The sequence below is a fragment of the Myotis nattereri genome (genome assembly GCF_964212035.1).
Source record: "Myotis nattereri genome assembly, chromosome: 4".
Lineage (NCBI taxonomy): Eukaryota > Metazoa > Chordata > Mammalia > Chiroptera > Vespertilionidae > Myotis > Myotis nattereri.
Window position 1 is genome coordinate 101,675,435 of NC_138079.1, and position 21,052 is coordinate 101,696,486.

Sequence of the window (21,052 nt, forward strand, 5' to 3'; positions counted from 1 at the left end):
CCTTCAGGTTCCTTCCAGCCCAGCCCAGCCCAGCAGGAGCCTGGATGACTCCCATGTTTCTATCCGAGGGCCACTGGTGGTCCCTGAGGTCCAAAAGGTTGGCGACCGCTGATCTAGGCAACGATAAGACAAGTTTGCGTTTGTTGAGCATTTACAGTGCTAAGGACTTCACAATGACCTGTGGGGGTAGAAACTATCATCACCCCCACTTCTCAGGTAGTAAATAGGAAGACTGATTGAGTTCTGGATCATAGAAAGTGAAGAACTGGGACTCAAATCCAGGTCTCTGTCATAGCATCTGTGTGGACAGAGGGTGGTGCCTGGCCCAGCCTCCTGGGAAACCTATCCCAGGGCAGGTGTGGCCAGAGGTGTAGCCCACCCATCTTCTGTCAAGTGCATGAAACTGCATCCTGTCCTACTGCTGGGGTCCAGCCCCAGCGGGTCCAGGGGTCCCCAAAGGTGTGGATGGGGTCGGCGAAGAAGGAATGACATGGAAACAGCGTTCAGTTGATCAGCAGCCTAGCCAGGATCTCTAGCCAAGTTCTGGTCAGGATCTCCAGCCAGGTTCTGTGTCCATGTTCTCTTGCTAGGTTCTCCAGGTTCTCTAGCCAGGTTCTGTAGCCATGTTCCCTCGCTAGGTTCTCCAGCCAGGACAGTCACCAGGTTCTAGTCAGGTTCTGTAGCCAGGTTCTCTCGCTAGGTTCTGTCTCTAGGTTCTGTGGCCAGTTTCTGTCCAGGATCTTTTGCCATGTTCTCTCCAGCGAAGTTCTGCCTCTAGGTTCTGTGTAGGTTCTGTGTCTAGGTTCTGTGTCCTGTTGTCTTGTTACATCTGTATTTATACCAGTTGATTCCAATCCTATCAATCTCTATTCCAAAGGTTAGGGCGTTTCTTATCTCCATTCCAGGGAGTAAAGATTATGTAGCTTAAGCATGATTGTTCGTAGTTAAAGTGATTAATTACCCGCCTGGCACTTAGTTAAGGGGTTTTATTCCCTCCCTAACTTGAGGGGAAAATCCCTACCTGGGGAAACCACCTTTCTCAGAGAGGTGACCTTGGTTAAAACACATAGTGCCAAGAAGGTGAGCAAACATATTAAGAACAGTATGCCATACATGCCAGGTCCCTTGAAACAGCAAGCATGGACCGGCTCGCGGCATCCTACTACTTCTCACCTGTCAGCAACTGTTCCCCATCTTGGTCTCTTACATCATCCATTTGCCCCTTAATCATTTGCATCAACACCCAAACATGCTGCACTTTCTTCTATATTAAAAAACATCAACTCTTGACCCCAATGCCCCTCCAGCTATCTCCATGTCACTGCTCCCTTTCCAGGGGCAATTCAGACACTGAGGTCCCCACCCTCCTAACAATTCTTCTAATGAATGTCACCTTCTCCTCCTGTTCCTCTTTACAGGCCCTTCCTTGTCACCCTTTCAGGTTTCCTCCTCTTGTCTAACCTGTGATCCTAAGAGGCCCCAGACATGATCATGGCTCTTCTCCTCTATGCTATTGGACTGTGCTGACAGCTCCAGCCAGAACCTTCTCTTGGACTAGAGCCCCACTTGTCTTCACCTGGTTGCCCTGGAAAAGTCTGTGGCAAAGTTTAAGAGTTTTATTAGGGGGTGAAACTTCAGGGAAGCGAGTTAGGGGATAAGGGAAATGAAGCAAGGAGAGAGCAGATATAGGCAGTATGTTCTTGAACCGACCACAGTGGCTCACAGGCTACTCAGGATAGGCCAGGGATGTGCTGGGGACAGTCCATCAAGGGGAGGAAGAGAACTTATCTGCTGACAAGTCCCCACCTATTTCTTTGTGTCACCTGGGCAGCACGTTGTGGAAGCCAGCACCCCTGGGAGAACAGGTCAGGTGAAGGTGGTGGAGGCCGTGGCAAAGGCTGGCCCTTTGCCAAGGGAGAGGCTGAAACATGGGGGACAGAGGAGACCAGAGCTTTATGACTACAGGTGGGACACACTATTGCTGGGACATTCTTGCTGGGAGCCAAGGCTTGGGAGCAGGTACGGCTGAGCAGATCAGAAAGGTTCAAAAGCTGGGTCCAGGTCACCCCCAAGCCTGCTCCCCTCACAGCCTTCTTCATCTCACTGATACAAAGAGCAACTCCATCCTCCCAGCTTCTTGGGCCAGAACCCCGGTCGCCTTTGGCTCTTCCTCTTCTGTACCTTCAGAATATATCCGGCATCCTCTCCCATCCACCCTGCGGCCAGCTTCCCCCTCAGCTGCCACATGGGTGCCTGCCTCACCCCAGCTCAGAGGAAACTTTCCAAAGTCACATCTCACCATTCCTCAGCTCCAAATCCTCCAAGACCTTCCTGTCACAGACGCTGGGACTTAAAACCATGTTCTTGCTGGGGCCTTGAAGACTTCACGCTGACTCCCCTTCACCTTCAACCCTCCCTCAGCTCCAGGAATTCCGCCTCCTTGCTGTTCCTGGGATATCCTGGCCCACTCTTGTCTTGGGACCTCTCTAAGGGGCCAGAGTCTGGACAGGAGGAAGCAGCTGACCAGAGGAGTGCGGGCAGGCCCCGTCCATCACTGAAAGTCCCAGCAAACACACTGAAGGCAGGTTCTCAAGTCACTTCTTCAGCATTTTATTTCTGTCTCGAGTTCCAAGGAAGCTGACCCCAAGGAGCCTGAGGAGCCTGGTACTGCTATGGAAGGCCATGTGCTGAGCAGAAAAGGAGCTGGTGTCGCTGACCTCAGAGGAGAGCCAAGCCTGCACTTTCCCTCCCTGTAGGCACTGAGCAGGGTGGAAAGCTTAGCCTCAGGCCTCTTTCCTGAGGGGCAAACAGCACACAGCCTCTGAGGCTACAGGCACTGCGGCTGTCTCTAGCCAGTGGGGAGACAATGGCCTGATCTCAAGGATTTTGTGGGACAGAAGAGGCCAGCCAAGCCTATCACCTTCCTGTGTGGGGAAGTGGGCACCAGGGTGTGAGATGGGCAGGAGGCCACATCCTGAAAAAAGGGACAGCCTAGCCTGGCCAGTGTCGCTCAGTGGTTGAACATCAACCATGAACCAAGAGGTCACCAGTTGATTCCTGGCCAGGGCACATCCTGGTTGCAGACTCAATCCCCAGTAGGGGGCGTGCAGGAGGCAGCTGATGGATGTTTCCATGTTTCTATCTCTCTATCCTCTAAAAATCAATAAAAACTTATTAAAAAGAGGGGGGAGGGGACAGCCTAGGCTGTGCTACTCCTTCACCTGCAGCCCCACAGGACCTCAGCTGAGGAGGAGGCCATCAGGGTGCCATCAGCAAGCACCCTGAGAAGGAAAGGGCCCCATAGGACGTGGCTGGGGAACACCCAACTGAAACACAACAGGCTCTGGCTCTGCCACTTTAAAGAGTGCTACGATGCACTTTAACGATTGCCCTGCCCCTCCCTAGCCAGGCAGCCCCCATGGGCTCTAGCTGGCCGCCCTCTAGTCGCAGGAGCCGTCCTTCCAACCATCACGCCAGCGCTCATCCACTTTAGAGCAGTCGAAGTCCGGCTTGCCTAGCTTTCGGTTCACCTCGTTGTGCAGGCGGCACAGCCACTGGGTGAAAGATGCCCGTGTGCGCGTGTCTGGCTGGTTCCTATATATCCTGTGTGGGGGGGAAGCACATGGAGAATGAGGACGGGCAGTGGTCCACCTGCTCAATTCAGAGAGAGATGGGATGCTGCTGTAAGCACACCCAGGTGTATCTCATGTTCTGAGACAGGAATTCCCAGAACAGGGCTGACCCCACAGTGTCCAGGCTTGGTGGACTCCTAGGCCGGCTCAAAACCTCAGGTGGGGAGCTTGATAAACCCTCACAAGAGCCCAGGGCAAGACATTAACTCAGATCAGGCAACTTTACAGCCTCATAACAATCAGGAAGCCTCACCCAGCTTCCCTGGCCCCAAGCGGTGTGGAAAGGGTGGGGCCTGCACAAAGGCTTACTTAGCTAACAGCCAGACCAGTTTCTCAGCACGTGGGGCCCTGGTGCCTCCGCTCAGCAGGAGACCGTTTTTAACTGTCCAGGCTTCAAAAGGCAAGGAATGCCTTGCCCCCCACATCCAGAAAGGCCTATGGGTGCCAGACGGCCCCAGGCTACTTGCCCTTTGAGTAGAAAGATGGCTGATGATCCAATCCCCACTGTTTTGTCCCTGCTCTTGGCAACTCTCTGCCATTTCTGCACCTATTTCTCTGAGGCTCTCCTTTATGACATCCGTCAAGAGCCCGGGCCCAGGCTCCAGGGGGGATGCTCTGCTGCTTGCAGGCTGTACAGAGTAACTTACCTCTTCCTTATGTCTTCTGCACACTCCTCACATGGGTAAAATTTGGAAAATAAATGTATGAGTTGGGCCATGTCTTGCTGCTGTTCTGGGGTGGGCAGGTCGGGGTAGTAGGCGGCCAGGGTGTGTAGGACGGCCCAGCTGTGGCGGCCCAGTTCCTCACGATCCTGAGGACAATCTTCCCTAAATTTGCTGCCCCGCTGCGGAAGGAGGCGAAGGGTCAGTCTCCCCGGACCAGAAGCCTATGACGCTCCCCTCTTCCCCTCCCCGGCCGGAGGCCCAGGCTCCAAACGTTAGTCCTGCGCGGCTCCGGGCCTACCTTGGGGGCAAGGTTCAGGCACAGCCAACCCTGGGGGCGCACGTCCATCAGGCACAGGCCTGTGGGGTCGGGAGGCCGGCCCGGGAGCCTGCGAACGCGGCGGGGGCGGTGGGGAGGAGGGGAGTCGTGTGCGGGCCGGGGCTAGGGGTGGGCAGGGCTCGCGAGCCTCGGAGTAGAGGTGGTGCCCCCCACACCCCCACCCCCGGCATCTGCACCTTCTGCTGCGTCCGCATCCACGACTTGAAGTCCACGCAGGCCCGGCAGTGCCGTCTCCGGGAACTGTCCTCGGAGACCTGAGGCTCGGGGGTCGGTGCCAGGGTTGGAGAAGGGGCCGAGGCGGCGGCGGAGTCTCTCCGTCCCGCGCCCCGGCCGCGCGCATCCGTCACCAGGTCCTCCATGGCTTCGGAGCGCGCGCCGCCGGGCAGGAAGGAGAAGAGGTTGCCGACCCCGAAGCGCCCCCGTTCGCTGGGCGCCGCCATGTTGCCCGCGCAGTGCCTGCCGGGCCAGCTCGGCCTCAGCCGGGCCTCCGAGTCGCCCTCAGACCCGCGCGCGCGCAGCCCACCAGGCGCGGCCACAGGCAGCCGGCGCGCACGCCGCAGGCTCGGGCGCGGAGGCCGGGCTGGGGCCGGGGCCGGGGCCGGGGCCGGAGTCCGGCGGGGAGGCGGAGGCGGAGCCGGGCGCGGGGGCGGGGCGGGGCGGGGCGGGAAGCCGGGGCCCGCATCCGGGAGGAGGCAGAGCCTGAGGCTGAGGTTCGGGTCAAGGACCCGCCGGATTCCGGGGCCCGGGGGCTGCCCACGCCCCTGGGCCACGTTCCGCAGCCCGAGCCCGGCGGGCGAGGTCCATGGCGAGGCCCTCGCTTCCTCCAGCAGAAGAGCAGCGTGTGTGGAAGGTGCGCCGCGGCCGCGCCCTGGACTCGGACTGCGGCCGAGACCAAGTCCGTCTTGCGACCCTCAACGCCACCATCGCTCCCTCTGACGGTCCCGCGTGCCTGTGGCCACTCACTGAGCCTTGCACTGGGGGGACGCCCCCAAGGGGCTACGCGGCGCTATGGCAACGTAGGGCGGGGCCTGGGCGCAGGGGGCGGAGTGCACCAGGGGGAGGTCCCGGGGGCGGGGGCGGGGGCTGTGCCTGCAACGGAGGCGGCGCGCCTCTGAGCTTCTGCGCGAACCCGGCGCCCCGATCATCCTGCGGGAAGGAATTAAACCCAGAAGCAGTGGCCGCGGGGAACTCTGCTTCCCTACGTACAGTCATTCCGCAAATTTTTGTGCAGTGTCTCTTCCAAGCACTATTCCAGGCGCTGGGCAGGCGGGTAACAAGACCCAACCCTGACCTCCTAGTCCCAGTGGTCAAGACGTGGGGGTGGGGTGGGGTGGGCGGGGCGGGGGGGAGAGTTACACTAATAAAGGTTCACTTACAAACCATGGTGGGGAGGGGGCCATAACAGGGCGTGGTAAGTGCAGGTGGCCTCCGTGAGAAGGTGACCCTTATGCAGAGGCCTGAAGGATACGGGGCAGTCAAGGACAAGGCTGGAGGTGGGAGGTGTCAGCCTCGTGCATACGCTGAAAGGCCGGGGGACAGGACCTGCGGAGAAATCCAGAGGTTGGGCAAGGGCCCGCCAAGGACCTTGTCAGCTGCCATGGGAACTGGGAATTTATTCTGAGAGCTGTGGGAAGGTACTGGACAGTTTTGGGTAGGGCTACCTCTACCTGATCCCATTTCTGTTTTGCAAAGATTTCTTTGGGGAGTCAATTTCATGGGAGCAAGTAAGGAACACGGGCATTAGGTGGGGGGTGGGGTGGGGGGCTTGTAGTTGCCGAGGTGAGAGATAAGGGTGGAGAGGGGGAGAGTGGGAAGGATCCAGGGGTTGTGGGGAGTGTGGAAGCAGGGGCTATCAGTGGGTTAGTTGAGGGGGCCTCAGCAGCCTTCTAGGTCCCTGGCTGTTAGTAAACTGGCCCTTCCCTAGCCTCTGTCCTTTGTCTTCCAGGGAGCAGGGTCTGTTCCTACCTGACGCTGCCAGGCCAGACGCCCTCAGCACAGCCCCCACTGGGATTGGGGTGAGACAGTTGGGCTAAAGGCACTCTGAAAATCAGGCCCGTGCAGCAGGTGTTCACTGTCCAGGCCAAGACCAGTGAAGGTTTGAAAGCTTCAGAGAGAGCCGCTGGAGGGACACACAAAAGCCCTTTGTCCAGGCCACGTGGTTTCCTGGAGGGATGCCCTAGACACCGACTCCTCCCCAAGGGGGTTGGGGTGGGGTCCCAGCACAGAGCTGGTGGCCTCAACAGGAGGAACGCTGTGCACCAAGGTTAGACGCAGCTCCAGAAATCTCCCCTGAAAGAGAGGAAGCAGCCGGAACTGTGGGGTACCTGGGCACGTCCTCTGGAGACTACAGGGTCTTCTCACCATCCCAGTGGGGGAATGGTCACTCCTGATCTCAGAGGCTGTGTTTGCAGTAACTTGTAATAAATAATAAATTTAGAGGCAACTCTCAAAACAACCCTAGTCACCCTCCCTCCCCCAGGTGCCAGTGACTGTAGAGATGGATGGACCACCACAGGGAGGGAAACCTCTGGGGTGAGCCTGGGAGATCCAACCCTCCCCAACACATACAGAAAAACTGACATTATTCACTTCATATAAATTTCCTCCTTTGTGACTTGGGGACATTAAGAAATCTTCCCTCCAAGGTGAGGATTAAGCCGTTCCTGATGACAACTGTGTTAGTTGTCCAGGCAAGTTCAAAGGCGATGCAGGGGGCACCCCTTGGCAGGAGGCTCTCACCAACCCCAGCATTATGCGGGACTGGGAGAGCAGGGAGGGTGGGCCAAGCCTAGCGGCACTTTGATGGCCTCTGCCTTCTGCACCTCCCGGGGCAGCAGTCCCAGCCCCTCCACCGCCCCAGTGCTCCCCCTCCCACTCGCCAAGCCCTGTGCTCCTGCTCCTCCATCCAGGTTTTCAGTTGGAGGCCAATGAGGAAGCTAAGGACAGGGGGAGGGCGGTGCGGGAATGCCCCTGGCAGGTCTGAGGCATCGGGGGAATTCCAACCAGTCTTTCCGGGTGCCCAGAAGCACCTCCCGTCCCTGTGCGGCTAGGGAGCCCGCGGGACATTCTGCCACACGCTGCTGACTCCAGAGCCTAGGACCTGGGCCCGGGAGACCTCAGCTATGGTGGGCCCTCGGCACCCAGTGTCAGTCCGTGCAGCAGCTCTGGTGCAGATAGAGAAGCTCCAAGTAAGTGCTGGTCCCTGTGGACCTTAGGAGGAACCAGGGAGGGAAGGAGGGAGGAAGTTCAGGGTCCAGTCCCTCCCAGGTGCCCCCAGCCTTTCCTCCCAACAGATGTTCGCCTTCTGTGTGAGCTGGTCGGATGACAGCAACACCTTGGTGCGGAGGAGCTGGGACGAGTTTAAGAGGCTCCATGTGAGTGAACCTGGGACTTCCTCCAAGCGACAGCCCCACCATGCCTGCCCTCACCCCCATGTTGGTTTCTAGCCCCTACGATCCCAGCGAGATCCCCCCCCCCCCCCACTCCCAAGGTAACCCAATGGGCTCTCAAAGACCGATATGCCGGTTCTCTCCCTTAGAAGATCCTCAAGGAGACCTTCCCGGTGGAGGCAGGCCTGCTGCGGAGATCCGACCGAGTTCTCCCCAAACTTCCAGGTCGGATTCTGGGAGGGGTAAGGGGAGGGGCAGGAGCAGCAACCTGGTGATGGGCGCCCTGGGGTGGGGTCCCATGGTCTGTCCCCTGTGGTGCCCATAGACGCATCTACATCACTGTTGGCGCGTGGGGGCCGCAAAGGCCGTGGCCTGGCGCGCCTGCAGTTGCTGGAGGCCTATTCTCGGGCGCTGCTGGAGGCAGAGCAAGTATCCAGGGGGCCGGTGCTCACCGCCTTCTTCGAGCCACAGCTCCAGGACCTGGAGCCTTCACTACCGCTTGGCAGGTGCCTGACCCACCCTAACTCCCCGAGGGAAGCATTTGGGTAGTGGGGGCCGAGTGGTGGAGAAAGGGCCTGGCAGTACAAGGCTGGGCGAAGCGTGGCAGCCCATCCCCACACCCCTCTCTCTTGCGACCACCCTTTCCAGCCTGGTGATCCTGCCCGTCCTGGAGGAGCCCCCACCCCGCCCTGTGGGCAGTCTTGCTGTAGGCAGCCTGGAGGCTCTGCGCCTGCACTGTCTGCAGCCCTTCAGTACCCAGGATACACGGGGCCAACCCTTCCATGCACAGGCCCAGGAGGCCCTAGACGTGCTGCTGCGACACCCCTCAGGTGGGGCTGGGCAGGAGTCTGGGGGCTTGACCTGCTGCAGCCAGGATCCCAGCATGCGGGGGACCTGAACCCCTGCCCACCTTCTGTGTACAGGTTGGTGGCTGGTGGCTAATGAAGACCAGCAGACAGCATGGTTTCCTGCTCCCTACTTGGAGGAGGCGGCCCTGGGCCAAGGCCAAGACGGGAGACAGCCCTTAGGGAGGAGTGGTAATGAGACTCACCCCCTAATGAGACTCACCCCCCCCCATGCCCCCACCACTGCTGGGCAGTGTGCAGCAAGGCTGGGGGCCAGAAAGCACCTGACCCGAGGGTGAGATGCGTGGACAGACTAGGGGGTGGCAGCAGTCCCCTCGCATGTACTCGGGCCCCATAGAGGGCTTGGGCCCCAGGGGTTTTAGAATGGTCCCTGGCATTAGCAGAGACACAGAGGGGGAGAGCCTGGAAGTGCAGGCGATTCAGAGAGATCGATGAGGGGAAGGAGATGGGAGCCCTGCGGTAACCACCGAGTGCCCACTCCCAGGCTCCCAGTTCTGTGCTTCCCAAGCCTACGAGGGCCGCCGGGCCGACGAGCTGTCAGTGCCTGCGGGGGCAAGAGTGCACGTGCTGGAAACGTCGGACCTCGGCTGGTGGCTGTGCAGGTGGGGCTTTGGTGGGGGCAGGGGGGCAGAGTCTAACGGGGTTGGGAGGGCAGGGCCGAGTGCTAACCAAACTCTGCCCTCCTCGCAGGTTCGGTGGCCGCACAGGCCTTCTCCCCTCTGTGTTACTGCGGCCAGATGGGCTCGGCAAGCTCCTGAATGGACCAGGGTTCCCTCCTGGGGCAGAGGGTGGAGAGAACAGGGCCGGGGAGGCCCAAAGCTCCCCTGAGTCCCCCCAGGTCATGACACTTCCTCCTACCGTGCCAGCCCGCCCCCTGCGGAGTGCCATTCAGAGCCGCTGCTGCACCATCACCCGCAGGGCACTGGGGAGGGACCCACGGAGTCAGGGACATCCTTGAGGGTGTGTGGAACCGCATGGAGAGTGCTGTGTACCCCACCGCTGGGGCGGCAGGCCAGAGGCTCCAGACCCCGGGGATGACTGATGGCAGCCACACCGCCCCCAGGGCGGGGGGAGGGCGGGGTTCTCTGACTGGCAGGGCCAGGAAGCTACACTCTCCCATTTCCTCTGAGTGAAGGTCTGATAAACCCACACTCAAGTGTCCATGCTGAGGGGCAGGGTCTGTTGGATTGCACAGGCCAAGGCACGGGGTGGTGTTTGGCCAAGGTTGTAGCCTGGGACCTGGGGTGAGACAAAACCAAACCGACACAGGGAACTGGGATAAAACCTTCTGGTGTTTCAACAATAAAAATAAAAAACAAACAAACAAACAAAAAACCTTCTGGTGTTTCAGAGGGCAGAGGGGGCTGCAGGGAGGGTGGGCAGCTTCATGTTGTGCCACAAGAAGTCTAGGAAGGTGGCTGCCTGCAGGGTCCGACTGAGCCGCTGGAAGTGCCGCTCTGGGGATGACAGAGGATGTCGGGGGGCATCCATGGAGCCGGCCAGGCTACTCCCTCCCCACCCGGGGCTGTGTCCATGTACCTGTGTAGGGCAGCAGGGCCTCCAGCGAGGCCCGCACACCTTCGTAGGCCAGCAGCTCTTCGGGGGCCTCGTGCCGCAGGAGCACGCTCAGCACGGCCTGGGCCTCGTGGCAGTGCCGCGAGTTGGTGTTCCACGTGACACAGAAGCGCAGCAAGGCCTCTGCGGGCGACGGGACGGTCAGACCTGCCTGCTGGCCGCCCCACTCCTATCAGTCACTGTCCAGCCCCTACCCTCCTGCCCCGAACCTTTCTGGTCTCGCCGAAGTCGGAGCACAGTGGCTTCCAGTTTCTCGAAGGCCTCAGGGTCCCTCCGGATGGCTGCGGGAGGAGGAAGATAAGCCCCAGGGAAGGAGCAGGACAGACCTGAGAGGACCTCCTTCCCCTGCCCCTGAGGTAGCACTGACCCTGGATAACAGTCAGCACAGTGTGGGGCCGGTCCAGGGAGATGGCCAGGCCCAGCGCCCGCAGGTACCGCCTCTCCTGGAGCAGGTTGTCCAATTCTTGCTGCCTGGCGGGGGGAGGAGGGAGGACAGGGCCACAGGGCTGGGGCTGGGGCTGAAGGCAGAACCACCAGGGGGCTGGCTTAGGAGCCAGCAGACCAGGCCTGAGCACTCACGGGTGGTGCCCTGTGCCAGTGCTCCAAGCCTCAGTTTCCCCATGTCACAAAGCAGGGGTGATGCTACCCCGAGGGGGAGGGTGATGCTGACGCTTGGGAGGCGCAGACATACGGGTGGCACTCACAGGGAGGCTGGGGGGGACCCTCAGACTTACTTGACCACCTGCTCCTCCCGCTTGGCCAGCTCCTCTGCCTGCTCCATCTCGGTAACGTCCTGGGGTCAGACTGGGGTCAGAGTGGAACCTCAGGCTGCCCTGCCCACCCTTCGCCCACTGCACCGACGCCCACACACCTTCCAGAGGATGACACAGGAGTCACTGGCGCCAGTAAGAGCACGGTCGTCCAGCTGGCTGCAGTGAAGCCCCCAGACCTTGTCCTGGTGGGCGTCCAGCGTCCTCACGCACTCATTGTTCTTGATGGTCCAGAGCTTTACGAGCCCATCAGAGCCGCTGGGTTTGGGATTGGGAGGGGCCTCAGCACTGGGACCTGTCTCCCAGCTCACCACAGCCCCTGCCCTGTCCCCAGCCCAGTCACCTGGACAGCAGCTGTGTACCACGGCTCACAAAGGCCACCTTCAACACAGAAGCATCATGCCCCTCGAAAGTCTGCAGGGTTGGGACAGGGAGGGGATGAGAAAGCATCAGGTAGGGACCAGGACTGGGCTGGGGGCTGGGCCTGGGGTGGGGGCAGCTTACTTTAAGACAGCTGAAGTCCTGCAATGCCCAGAGCTTGACAGTGCCATCAGCTGAGGCAGTGGCCAGCACCTGGTCCATAGGTGAGAACTGGACACACCAGAGGCCACGCCGGTGGCCTGAGAAGACACCCAGCAGTTGGCACTGTGGCAGGGCCCAGAGCTTGGCTGTGCGGTCCTGTGAGCCTGTGGCCAGCAGCTTGTCATTGGGAGCAACAGCTACACTGTTGATGTCCTAGCAATGGCAACAGGTAGCAGCTCAGATACCCCTGACCCAGTGAGGGCCCTGCCACACTGCCACCCGTGTGCTCACCTTGTCGTGGCAGCGCTGTGTCGCCTGGGCCTGTAGGAGAACAGGGCCACTGTCTGGGGCTATGCTCTTGGACAGCAGGACTTTGGGGATGGGCCACAGCTTCACAGTGCAGTCCTGGCTGCCCGTCACCAAGAAGGTCTCCTTCAGCCTAAAGCCCAATTGGGGGGCAGGGAAAGACGCCTGATGAGCCTTCGCCAGCCCTGTCTGCCAGTGCACCACAGCGCAGGCCTGCAGGACCATGGTCCAGATCAGAGGGGCTGTTCCAGAAGGCAGATGGCCTGAGTTACCCAAACACATCTCTGGGACCACCTGTCTGCACTTCAAGTCTGCACTGCCTACCCTTGGTGCCGCCACCCCAGGTGACTTTGTCCCAATAATCGGACCCCAGCCCTAAATGCAGGGAGCGCCTTCTCAACCTGGACTTGTTCAGTGTCATTCTCTCTGCCCCCACATCCTACCCCAGGGGTCCTCAAACTACGGCCCGCGGGCCACATGCAAATACAAATATTGTATTTGTTCCCATTTTGTTTTTTTACTTCAAAATAAGATATGTGCAGAGTGCATAGGAATTTGTTCAGTTTTTTTTTTAAACTATAGTCTGGCCTCCAACGGTCTGAGGGACAGTGAACTGGCCCCCTGTTTAAAAAGTTTGAGGACCCCTGTCCTACCCCTTTCATCCACCCAGCTCCAAGGCCACTTCCCAGGAAAACCCCATCCAACAATGGCACCTGGGGTGCTTCGTTCGTTACTCTAGATCCCTAGGTTGAAGCTTCAAAGAGCAAGGTCAAAGGCACCACCTCTCCTCCCCGTCTCCCTGAGCTGGGACTCCATCAGCAGGGCCTAGGTCTCCACGTCCGTGACGCGCTGCCTCCCAGCCCTGGCCCACTACCTAGAGCAGCAGACGGTGCCCACGCTGTGTGTGTGCCCAGAGCCTTGAGCCACACAGGTCACTTCGCCAGCCTTGTTCATCCTCCAGACGCGAATGCTCTGGTCCTGGGGACAGGAGGGGTGAGGACAGAGGCTGGGCCAGACTTTCCCACGGGGGACCTGTACCTCCACACCTCTTGGGCTACCTCACCTTGGCACAGCTGGCAAAGAGCCACCCCTTCCGAAACACATCCAGGGCAAGGACAATATCTGAAAGAAAAGTGGAAGGAGGACGGTCAGAGATCAATTAAGGGAAAGGGTCCCAGGAGCGTCGGCCTGGCACCCTCACCTGTGTGGCCATGGAGAATCTGGCAGGCGGATGTCTGTAGCTCAAATACTTTCAGGCAGGGGCTGTTGGAGGCCACGACAATGTGGGAGTCCTCAGGCCCAAGGAACCGCACATCCAACACCTCCTCGCTGTAGCCGGCAAACTGCAGGGTGGAGGGACACAGGCCAGGGCTCAGGTGAGAAGAGGGTCTACATCCCCAGACCGAGGGCGGACCAGGGGGCAGTGCTCACTTGTTTCTGCAGCGTCAGAGAATGTGCGTCATAGAGCAGAAGGTTGTGGTCAGCAGTGACACTGAGGAGCAGGCCAGCGGCTCGGACCAGGGCGCAGTGGGTCAGCTCCCGCCCAGGGCCCGACAACGGCTGCTGTGTGTGGACACATTGCCCCGAGGCCGCCTCCCACACGCGCAGCACACCTATGCGGGGACAGAGGCTGCTGGGACTCACAGGTCCGCGGGCCACCCCCAGTCCCTGCTGCCCGCCCTGGCCTGGCCCCACATACCTTGGTTGCCAGCTGTCAGGAAGTGCAGGCCCGTGGACTTCACACCCAGCTGGGGCGCCAGCTCCTCTGGCAACAGCACGGCGGCCTCCACACTCTGCGGGGGAGCGGGTCAGAGGTGGCAGCCCCACTCCCAGCCCTAACCCGCTCCCTGGCCCTGACCCCCCCGGTGCCCCACCTCAAACACAGGGATGGTCCTCAGGGCCTGGTGGCTCCGCAGGTCCCAGACAATGCAGATCTTGTCCCGGCCCGAGCTGGGGAAACAGCCACCTCAGTTCCTGAATCTCAGCCATGGCCCTCCCCGCCTGCTAAGACCTGGGTAGCTGGTCACTGACCTGACCATGGTGTGGCCGTCAGCACTAAAGGTGAGTGAGGTGACAGCGCTGTAGTGGGCAGTCAGTACAGCCAGGCACGACTGGTCCTGGAGCGACCATATGCGGATGGCAGCGTCTGTGGCTGAGGAGAAGAGCAGCAGGCGTGCGGGGTCCGGGTGGAAGGCCACCAAACTGCAGGTAGGCAGGTGCAGCAGGTGAGCGGTGCCCTCCCAGCATGATGCCCCACACACCCAGGTTCTGCTGTCCCTACTCACTGCACGACACCTGGCGAGCCCCGGAAGTGGTGTGTCCCATAGTGCCGCACAATGTCCCAGATACGCACAGCCCCATCACAGCCGCCTGTGGAAATGTGTTTGAGGTGAGGGGGCTGGTGTGCCCCAAGCCCCGTGCCCGCCAGCCGGCCCATCCACCTGCTGGGGCCCTACCTGTGGCCAGCAGTGTGGAGGTGGGATCGAAGGCCATGGTGGCCACAGGGGCTGTGTGTATCGCTTTCCACAGGCGGATGACACTGCCCTCTCGCCAGGCCCAATGAGCCAGCAGCAGTGCCCGACTGGCTGTCACTAGCACCTAGGGGAGGATGTAGTTTACCTGGGGGGTGGGGGGTGGAGGGTAGAGGCAAGGCCACCCATCCTCATAGACTCAAGTACTAGAACCCACCTCCTGTCCCTGCCCCACATACCTCATCATCAGGGCTGAGATCAAAGGCAGTAATGTCCTCCTGGTCCTCCTAGGGGAAAGAGTGGGCGCACAGAGTGCTATGAGAATAGGCTGCTTTTCCACGCTAGTCCCTCACCCTGGCTCTCCCTGCCCTCACCTGCTCCAGGCTCTGCAGGATGGCCCCTGAGGCCACATCCAGGATGTTGACTTTGGTACCACAGACACAGAAGAGGTACTGCCCAGTCTGGTCCAGCTGGTGACAGAGGGGGTCTCAGCCAAGATAACACCCTGCAATCCCTGCCTGCCCCACCACTCTGCCTCCCCCTACCTCAGCCCCCCCCCCCCCCCAGCTGGTACCTGCACATTCCCGCCCTTGTAGAAAGGCTCGAACTTGCGCTCGACAGCATAGCTGGAGGGTGGACAGAGAAAGAGAGTGAGTGACTCACCCACCCCTTGGTCCCCAGTGCCAAGCCCTGTGCTGGGTGCACTCCCAGAGGTCAACCCAATAGGTCCTTGTGACAGCCCCTGGACAGCAGTAGGGATGGGGTACTGGCGGTGATGAGTTCTTTTCAGTTGTGAGGTGGGTGTTGGTATCCCCCTGTTACAGATTATTTGAGACCCCGAGCTGGGCTGCTGATCTACAGAGGGTCCCACAACAGCATATGCTGTCCAAACAGTCCTTCTTCCCAGAGACTCCCCAGTGCAGATCAGGCCAGGCCTTGGGGGCCCCCTGCTGGCCATGGGAGGCCAGGCCTGAGTACCGGCCCATGGCAACACACTCAACACCATCCCTGAGGTCCAGCCTGAACCCTTCCCCAACCCTTCCTCCTTCCCCAGCCTGGCCTGCATCTCAGTCCCCAAGCAGTCCTAGTCCATCCTGCTGGGCTGCCTCCATGCTGGTCCAGGTCACTGCACCGCCCCCTCTGGAGACGCTGCAGCCTCTTCACCAGCCCCCCACCCACTCTCTCAAACCCTGCTGCCAAAAGGGCCAATTAGAACATAACTCTGCCTTAAAATCCACTCCTCTCCTCACATGTTTCCAAGATCCTGCCCAAAGGGGCCACTGCTAACCTCTCCTGTTTCGACCAGGCTGTTCCCTGTGGGTGGCCTGGACCTCTCTTGCCAGTTTTCAACGGCGCCTGACATCCACTGGGGTAAGTCCTATTGCCAAGATGAAACAAAGCCTCCAACCCCCGAACCCGGAGACCATCCACTCGGGCTTCTTGTGCTAGTGCCTGCCACAGCCACTGATGACAATGATTTGCCTGATACCCCCGATCCCATCAAACTGCGCTCCAAAGGGCAGGGCGGGGCCTGTCCCTTTGCGGACACTGAGCATTGAGATGTTCAGCAGAGGCTTGGGGAAAGGCACAGGACTCGGGGCTTCCTAGGCCACTGCTGCCGGCCCCTCTCCTGACCTGTCCTCCTGCTCCCTGGAGGAGAGGGACAGCGGGTGAAAGCCCCAGCCGCCTGACCCAAAGGTGGTGGTCCTCCGCTACCCGAGGGTGTCAGAGGTCCGCTCCCATCCAGGACCAGCCTCCCTTTGTGTTCAGCCCGGCCCCTCCTCCTCCTCTAGGACTTCTCGTCCCCTCCCAAACGGGCTCCTACTTTAATAACCTGCCCGGGCCCAGGCCCCCTCCCGCGAGCGGCCATTGCTGGCTCTCCCACCTTATACTATGGCTACCGCCTCCACGCCCCCGCGGACCGGTCCGCACACAGTCCCCATCGCCTCCCCACACCCGAATGCACATCCGACCCGCGGCGGGCGCCTGCGCTACTCCGGCCGCGACCCCGGCTCCCTCCCCGGCGGCGCCCACAGCCCGTGACCCGCTCACTTGGCCTTGAAGCGGCTCAGTCCGGCCGCAGCCTCCTCCATGTCGCTGCCGCTGCAGCCGCCGCCGCGTGAGGGAGACCCGAGCGCCTCTCCGTCCTGCCGGCGCGCTTCACTGGCGTCACCGCGCGCCTCTACTGTGACGTCATTACGACCGTGCGATCCGCGCAGAAGGTGGCAGAGGCGTTTCCGGCCTGGAGGTTGGGTTGTACTCCGTCTGGGGCCGGTGGGATGGCACAGACTGCGTTCACTAGGTAGCTGGCATTTTATTCTATTTTATTTATATTTAAAAAGTATATATCTTATTGATTTTTTACGGAGAGGAAGGGAGAGGGATAGTGAGTTAGAAACATTGATGAGAGAGAAACATCGATCACCCTGCACCGGGGATGTGCCCACAACCAAGGTACATGCCCTTGACCGGAATCGAACCTGGGACCCTTCAGTCCGCCGCTCTATCCACTGAGCCAACCAGTGAGGGCTATTTTATTTTTTATTGAAGGTATTGGTGTGACGTTGGATAATAAAATTTTACTGGATAATTATATAGGTTTCTTCTATAATACGTCATCCTTCTATCTGGCCTTGACTAGGAATCGAACCCGCCACCTTAGCATATTCAGATGACACTAACCAACTGAGATACCCAGCCAGGGCAGGGAGTGCAGTTGTAAATGGGGTTGTGGAGCAGAACCCTAAAGTGGGTGAAGCAGGGAGCCCTGTGGTTGTCTAGAACAGTGCTTCCGGCTAAGGAACACCACTGCACAGGGCTGGCGTTAGGAGGAGCAATTGAAGCCCAGGTAGCTTCAGGGAGTGAGTAGGGAGGTTTATAAGGGGAGGAGCTCAGAGATAATGGGGATTCACTGTGAGTCATTGTGATGAGGGGGCTTTTACTCAGCTCAGGAATTTGAGCTGTTTGTGCTACTGGCTATGACGCTGGTAAGCAAATTGCTAGAAAGTAACTGGGAAGAAGACTGGGAAAAACCCTTGTGAGACATTGAGTGGAAAGTAGCCAGGCAAAGGAGAGTGAGTGAGAGAGCTTATGGGCAGGGAAAAGAGCCAGTGTTAAAACCCAGTGGTGGGAAAGAACTTGGGAGAGGTGGAGGGAGAGAGGCCAAAGTGTCCTTGCAGGGTGAAGGGAATAGTGCCTGCAGAGGTGGAGGGCTGCAAGCACAGAGATGGCGGGAGCAAGCCAGTTCAGGGCTCGTGTTTATTTATCCCTCAATTTACAAGGTACTTTGGTCCTGGACCCCCCACACCTCAGTCCCAATGCTGCCTTCCGGGGTGGCCTCGGCATCCTCTTGCTGAGCAGGAGCATCCTCCTGCTGCGCAGGGGCATCCTCTTGCTGCGCAGGGGCATCCTCCTGCTGTGCCCCTAGGAGCAGTGCGCCATTCTCCAGGAAGTTCCCTAGTTGGGCCAACTGCCAGCAGATGAGGTTGGTGGTGCGGTGCACCTTGCGCACATGCTGGAGCAGGCACAGCACCAGGGTCTGGCTGCGATCCTGGCGCTGGCCCCAGGCTTCGCGCAGCTCACAGTGGCAGTTGTGGGGTCCATGCTCCGTTGGGCCCAGGTTTGCAGCACAGTCCAGGGCGCAGTGCTGCTGGGTCCCATGCTGGCAGTGCTGCAGGTGTGCCACCAAGGTCCCACGCGGTATTTGCACCATGCAACCCTCGTTGGGGCAGGCCATTAGCTCGAAAGGGCACGAGTTCTGGTGCCCCTTGCGATGGGCCAGGGGGCACGTCACCGAACAGCCAGCTTCAGCGTTCTTGCACTAGGGGTGGGGGAGAACAAGGTGAGCCAAACCAGGTCAGGCATTGCCAGCCTTTGAGCTGCCCACCCCCAAATAATTACCCACCCATGACATACATTCCACTGACTAGGAACCAGGGAACTAACTGGGAACCTCCCAAGCTCTTATGGCACCAATAATGTGAAAAGGGGAACAGTTGGACAAATGCTTAGAGGTGGGAAGAACCTAGATCTCTGAGAGAAGCGGGACGGGTTGAGGCCTGACACTTGGGAAACAGCGGTGCATGGCTGAGTTGCACTAGACGATTGCATGTATGGCAGATTTTTATTTTATTTTTAATATATTTTTATTGATTTCAGAGAGGGAGGGAGAGAGAAACATCAGTGATGAGAGAGAATCATTGATCGGCTGCCTTCTGCACACCCCACATGGGGATCGAGCCTGCAACCCAGGTATGTGCCCTGACGGGGAATTGAACCCTGGCCTCCTGGTTCATAGGTCAAGGCTCAACCATTGAGCCCCGCTGGCTGGGCTGTTTTTTAACCTGTTTTTCCATCTACAAAATTAGCAGGCTGGAGTTAATGCCTGATAGCAGATACATTATCCTCTAAAAATGTTCTGTCTCCATTTTACATTTGAGCCCTGGCTGGTGCCGCTCAATAGTTAGAGCATTGGTCAGCACACCAAAGGGTCCTGGGTTCAATTTCCAGCCAAGGGCACATACCTGGGTTGTAGGTTCGATCCCTGGCCCTAGTCAGGGTGCATGCGAGAGGCAACCAATTGTGTCTTTCCCTCTCACTCCCCTCTCCCCTCCCTTCCTCCCTCTAAAAAAATCAATGGAAAAAATATCCTCTGGTGAAGATTAACAACAAAAACCCCATTTACATTTGAGGCCCCAGGAGCTGAGTCGTTATGTAACTTGCCCAAAGTCACAATGCAAGTAAATGGAACTCAGCCAGGGCTGAGGACCCCAAGTCTGCAGTCTGTGTTGCTGGAGTAGAAACCCTCAGTTCTCTGAGGGTGAGATTCTCCTAGCTCCCTCTCCTGACTCTGCCCCATCCCCCAAAGGACACAAGGAGGATGGTGGCAGTGGGTGCTTTGTACTACCTTAACTTCCAGGTGGCCAATGGTCTTTCGGAGTTTATTCACACGGACCATCTTTTTCCGTTTCACTTCTTTCCTGCAGCACGGACAGGTCTTTTGTCTAGGAGGCATGGGTCGGGTGAGTGTTGGGATTGGGGAGGGAGCAAGTGGTGGCAACATGTTGGTCCCTTCTCTCTAGCTGCAAGAGGCACGAGAGGGCTTTATAGGGACCTCTCAGCTCTGAGGCCTGGCCAGGGGCTGCAGGCAGATAACACATGGTGAGGGGACCCACAAATTTCAGTCTCAGATTTAGCAGCTGAATCTTATGGCCACGGCTTTGCAGACCTTCCTTTCTGTCCTGGTTTACAGAAATGGCCCTTATCCCCACCCTTGCCTCCCAGCCTCTTGGGAACCCAGTAGTACCTGGCTAGCCACCGGAGAATGCACTTCTTACAGAAGATGTGGCTGCATGGCAACCTCACCGGCTTCCTGAGAACTCCATGGCAGACAGAGCACAGAAAGTTGCTGTTGGGAGGGCTGGTGAAGAGGTTGAGATCATACCCGCCACTCTGAAAAGGCCAGGCCAGCATCAGAGGCTGGCAGGGACCAGAATCTGGTCACCCCATTCCATATGCCAAGAGGGAGACCCCAGCAAGCTTTGGGTAGGGAGGTGGGCCACATGAGAGCCTCGAGTGGAGGGGTGGGTCAGCACTCACTTTGAGGGGGCAGCTGTGAGGGTCAAGACCTTTGAATTGGAGTTCAGCTCTGGGCAAGTCTCTGGATTTAGGCACAAATACAAGGGCCAGAGGCAAGAGGGTCTTGGACTCACCATGATATGTATCTAGACCGCAGCTTCTGACCCCTGGGACTGAGGAGCTTACATTTCACAGGGGGGAGGGGGCCGACATCACAGTGGCATTGTCCCAAAGCGGCCAATCACAGTCCTGGCCCAGGGCCCACTGGGACTCCGCACCACCTGGCTCTTAACTCCCTTCTCTAAAAGGGCACAGACCTGGGGTAGGGTCCCTATAGCCCCTGCCTTGATGGTGACTGACAGCTGATCCCCAAGCAGCACTAGGCCAGGAATCAAACTCCTAGCGACAGTATCCCCAAGACTGAGGCTTCAGCAGGAATGAAAGGATGGCTCCCCTCTCCCTCCTAAAATAGTGCTGCCCTGGTGGCTAGTTCTCCAAGAGCTCAGGGGCTTTAGGATCTAAGACCCAAGGTGCTCCAGGATACAGACCAGGGAAATGAGGACCAGATTGCCACGCCACCTACATAGAGTACAGGAAGAGCTAGCCTGTGGGAAAACCTCCCAGAGTAGGTAGGCTCGGACCATCTGGGCAGGCCTATGAGAAAGGCGTAGGGAAGTCAATTCCAACCGGAGAGAGCAGCATGTTCCAACATGTCAAGCACAGAACAGAAAAGTGTATTTCCGTACCACCGAGTGGTTCACTCATCACACCCTGAAGACCCTAAACCCTGTCCTGCGGGAAGTGACCAGGGGGCCGCTGTTTGAACTGTGAATCTTACACTCCTGACCTTGCTAATGGCTACCAGGCCCAGCGGGACTCCCATCAAGCTCAAGGTACTTTATCTGCTCTCTGTGGGCCCTTAGGAGTCACCCCCCAACCTTG

At 58.9% G+C, this 21,052-nt stretch overlaps 4 protein-coding genes across 5 annotated transcripts; 1 reads left to right on the plus strand and 3 right to left on the minus strand.

Moving 5' to 3' along the window:
- Nucleotides 1–1,601: 1,601 nt before the first annotated feature.
- On the minus strand, nucleotides 1,602–5,577 carry GFER (growth factor, augmenter of liver regeneration). The gene is made up of 3 exons (XM_081089523.1): nucleotides 4,811–5,577; nucleotides 4,280–4,476; nucleotides 1,602–3,603 (listed from the first exon to the last, which is right to left on the minus strand). Exons 1-3 carry the CDS (start codon nucleotides 5,072–5,074, stop codon nucleotides 3,441–3,443), a joined length of 624 nt encoding a protein of 207 aa, XP_080945649.1. The 5' UTR covers nucleotides 5,075–5,577; the 3' UTR covers nucleotides 1,602–3,440.
- A 1,063-nt stretch (nucleotides 5,578–6,640) lies between these two features.
- NOXO1 (NADPH oxidase organizer 1) lies at nucleotides 6,641–10,188 on the plus strand. 2 transcript variants are annotated; one of them, XM_081089638.1, is made up of 8 exons: nucleotides 6,641–7,822; nucleotides 7,928–8,008; nucleotides 8,173–8,248; nucleotides 8,349–8,529; nucleotides 8,672–8,853; nucleotides 8,947–9,060; nucleotides 9,374–9,491; nucleotides 9,580–10,188. In XM_081089638.1, exons 1-8 carry the CDS (start codon nucleotides 7,757–7,759, stop codon nucleotides 9,845–9,847), a joined length of 1,086 nt encoding a protein of 361 aa, XP_080945764.1. In that variant the 5' UTR covers nucleotides 6,641–7,756; the 3' UTR covers nucleotides 9,848–10,188. The 2 variants fall into 2 exon arrangements, with proteins under 2 accessions (XP_080945764.1, XP_080945765.1); XM_081089639.1 differs by having other exon boundaries at nucleotides 7,630–7,822; nucleotides 8,176–8,248; nucleotides 9,580–10,187.
- TBL3 (transducin beta like 3) lies at nucleotides 10,163–16,695 on the minus strand. Its single transcript, XM_081089637.1, has 22 exons — nucleotides 16,586–16,695; nucleotides 15,108–15,159; nucleotides 14,908–15,003; nucleotides 14,773–14,820; nucleotides 14,519–14,660; nucleotides 14,348–14,432; nucleotides 14,094–14,264; nucleotides 13,937–14,012; nucleotides 13,762–13,855; nucleotides 13,494–13,675; nucleotides 13,264–13,405; nucleotides 13,126–13,184; nucleotides 12,937–13,040; nucleotides 12,048–12,195; nucleotides 11,739–11,969; nucleotides 11,578–11,648; nucleotides 11,336–11,492; nucleotides 11,199–11,257; nucleotides 10,832–10,935; nucleotides 10,674–10,745; nucleotides 10,429–10,587; nucleotides 10,163–10,346 (listed from the first exon to the last, which is right to left on the minus strand). Exons 1-22 carry the CDS (start codon nucleotides 16,624–16,626, stop codon nucleotides 10,237–10,239), a joined length of 2,403 nt encoding a protein of 800 aa, XP_080945763.1. The 5' UTR covers nucleotides 16,627–16,695; the 3' UTR covers nucleotides 10,163–10,236.
- A 1,085-nt stretch (nucleotides 16,696–17,780) lies between these two features.
- Nucleotides 17,781–20,752, minus strand: RNF151 (ring finger protein 151). The gene is made up of 3 exons (XM_081089788.1): nucleotides 19,839–20,752; nucleotides 19,440–19,536; nucleotides 17,781–18,353 (listed from the first exon to the last, which is right to left on the minus strand). The coding sequence occupies exons 1-3, from the start codon at nucleotides 20,003–20,005 to the stop codon at nucleotides 17,808–17,810; spliced, it is 810 nt and encodes a 269-aa protein (XP_080945914.1). The 5' UTR covers nucleotides 20,006–20,752; the 3' UTR covers nucleotides 17,781–17,807.
- Nucleotides 20,753–21,052: the final 300 nt, after the last annotated feature.

Bases quoted from the DNA above. Each gene is read 5' to 3' on its own strand.
- GFER (XM_081089523.1), bottom strand. From the start codon at position 5,074: ATGGCGGCGCCCAGCGAACGGGGGCGCTTCGGGGTCGGCAACCTCTTC. The intron at 4,477-4,810 runs GTGCAGATGCCG...CTCCTTCCGCAG, and splicing joins GGATGCGGACGCAGCAGAAG to CGGGGCAGCAAATTTAGGGA. The intron at 3,604-4,279 runs GTAAGTTACTCT...CCCCCCACACAG, and splicing joins GCAGAAGACATAAGGAAGAG to GATATATAGGAACCAGCCAG.
- NOXO1 (XM_081089638.1), top strand. From the start codon at position 7,757: ATGGTGGGCCCTCGGCACCCAGTGTCAGTCCGTGCAGCAGCTCTGGTG. The intron at 8,249-8,348 runs GTCGGATTCTGG...TGGTGCCCATAG, and splicing joins AGTTCTCCCCAAACTTCCAG to ACGCATCTACATCACTGTTG. The intron at 8,854-8,946 runs GTGGGGCTGGGC...TTCTGTGTACAG, and splicing joins GCTGCTGCGACACCCCTCAG to GTTGGTGGCTGGTGGCTAAT.
- TBL3 (XM_081089637.1), bottom strand. From the start codon at position 16,626: ATGGAGGAGGCTGCGGCCGGACTGAGCCGCTTCAAGGCCAA. The intron at 13,041-13,125 runs GTGAGGTAGCCC...TCCTGTCCCCAG, and splicing joins TCTTTGCCAGCTGTGCCAAG to GACCAGAGCATTCGCGTCTG. The intron at 10,746-10,831 runs GTCAGTGCTACC...CTCCTCCCGCAG, and splicing joins TGTGCTGACTGTTATCCAGG to CCATCCGGAGGGACCCTGAG.
- RNF151 (XM_081089788.1), bottom strand. From the start codon at position 20,005: ATGCTGGCCTGGCCTTTTCAGAGTGGCGGGTATGATCTCAACCTCTTC. The intron at 19,537-19,838 runs GTACTACTGGGT...CATGCCTCCTAG, and splicing joins ATTCTCCGGTGGCTAGCCAG to ACAAAAGACCTGTCCGTGCT. The intron at 18,354-19,439 runs GTAGTACAAAGC...CCCCACCCCTAG, and splicing joins TTGGCCACCTGGAAGTTAAG to TGCAAGAACGCTGAAGCTGG.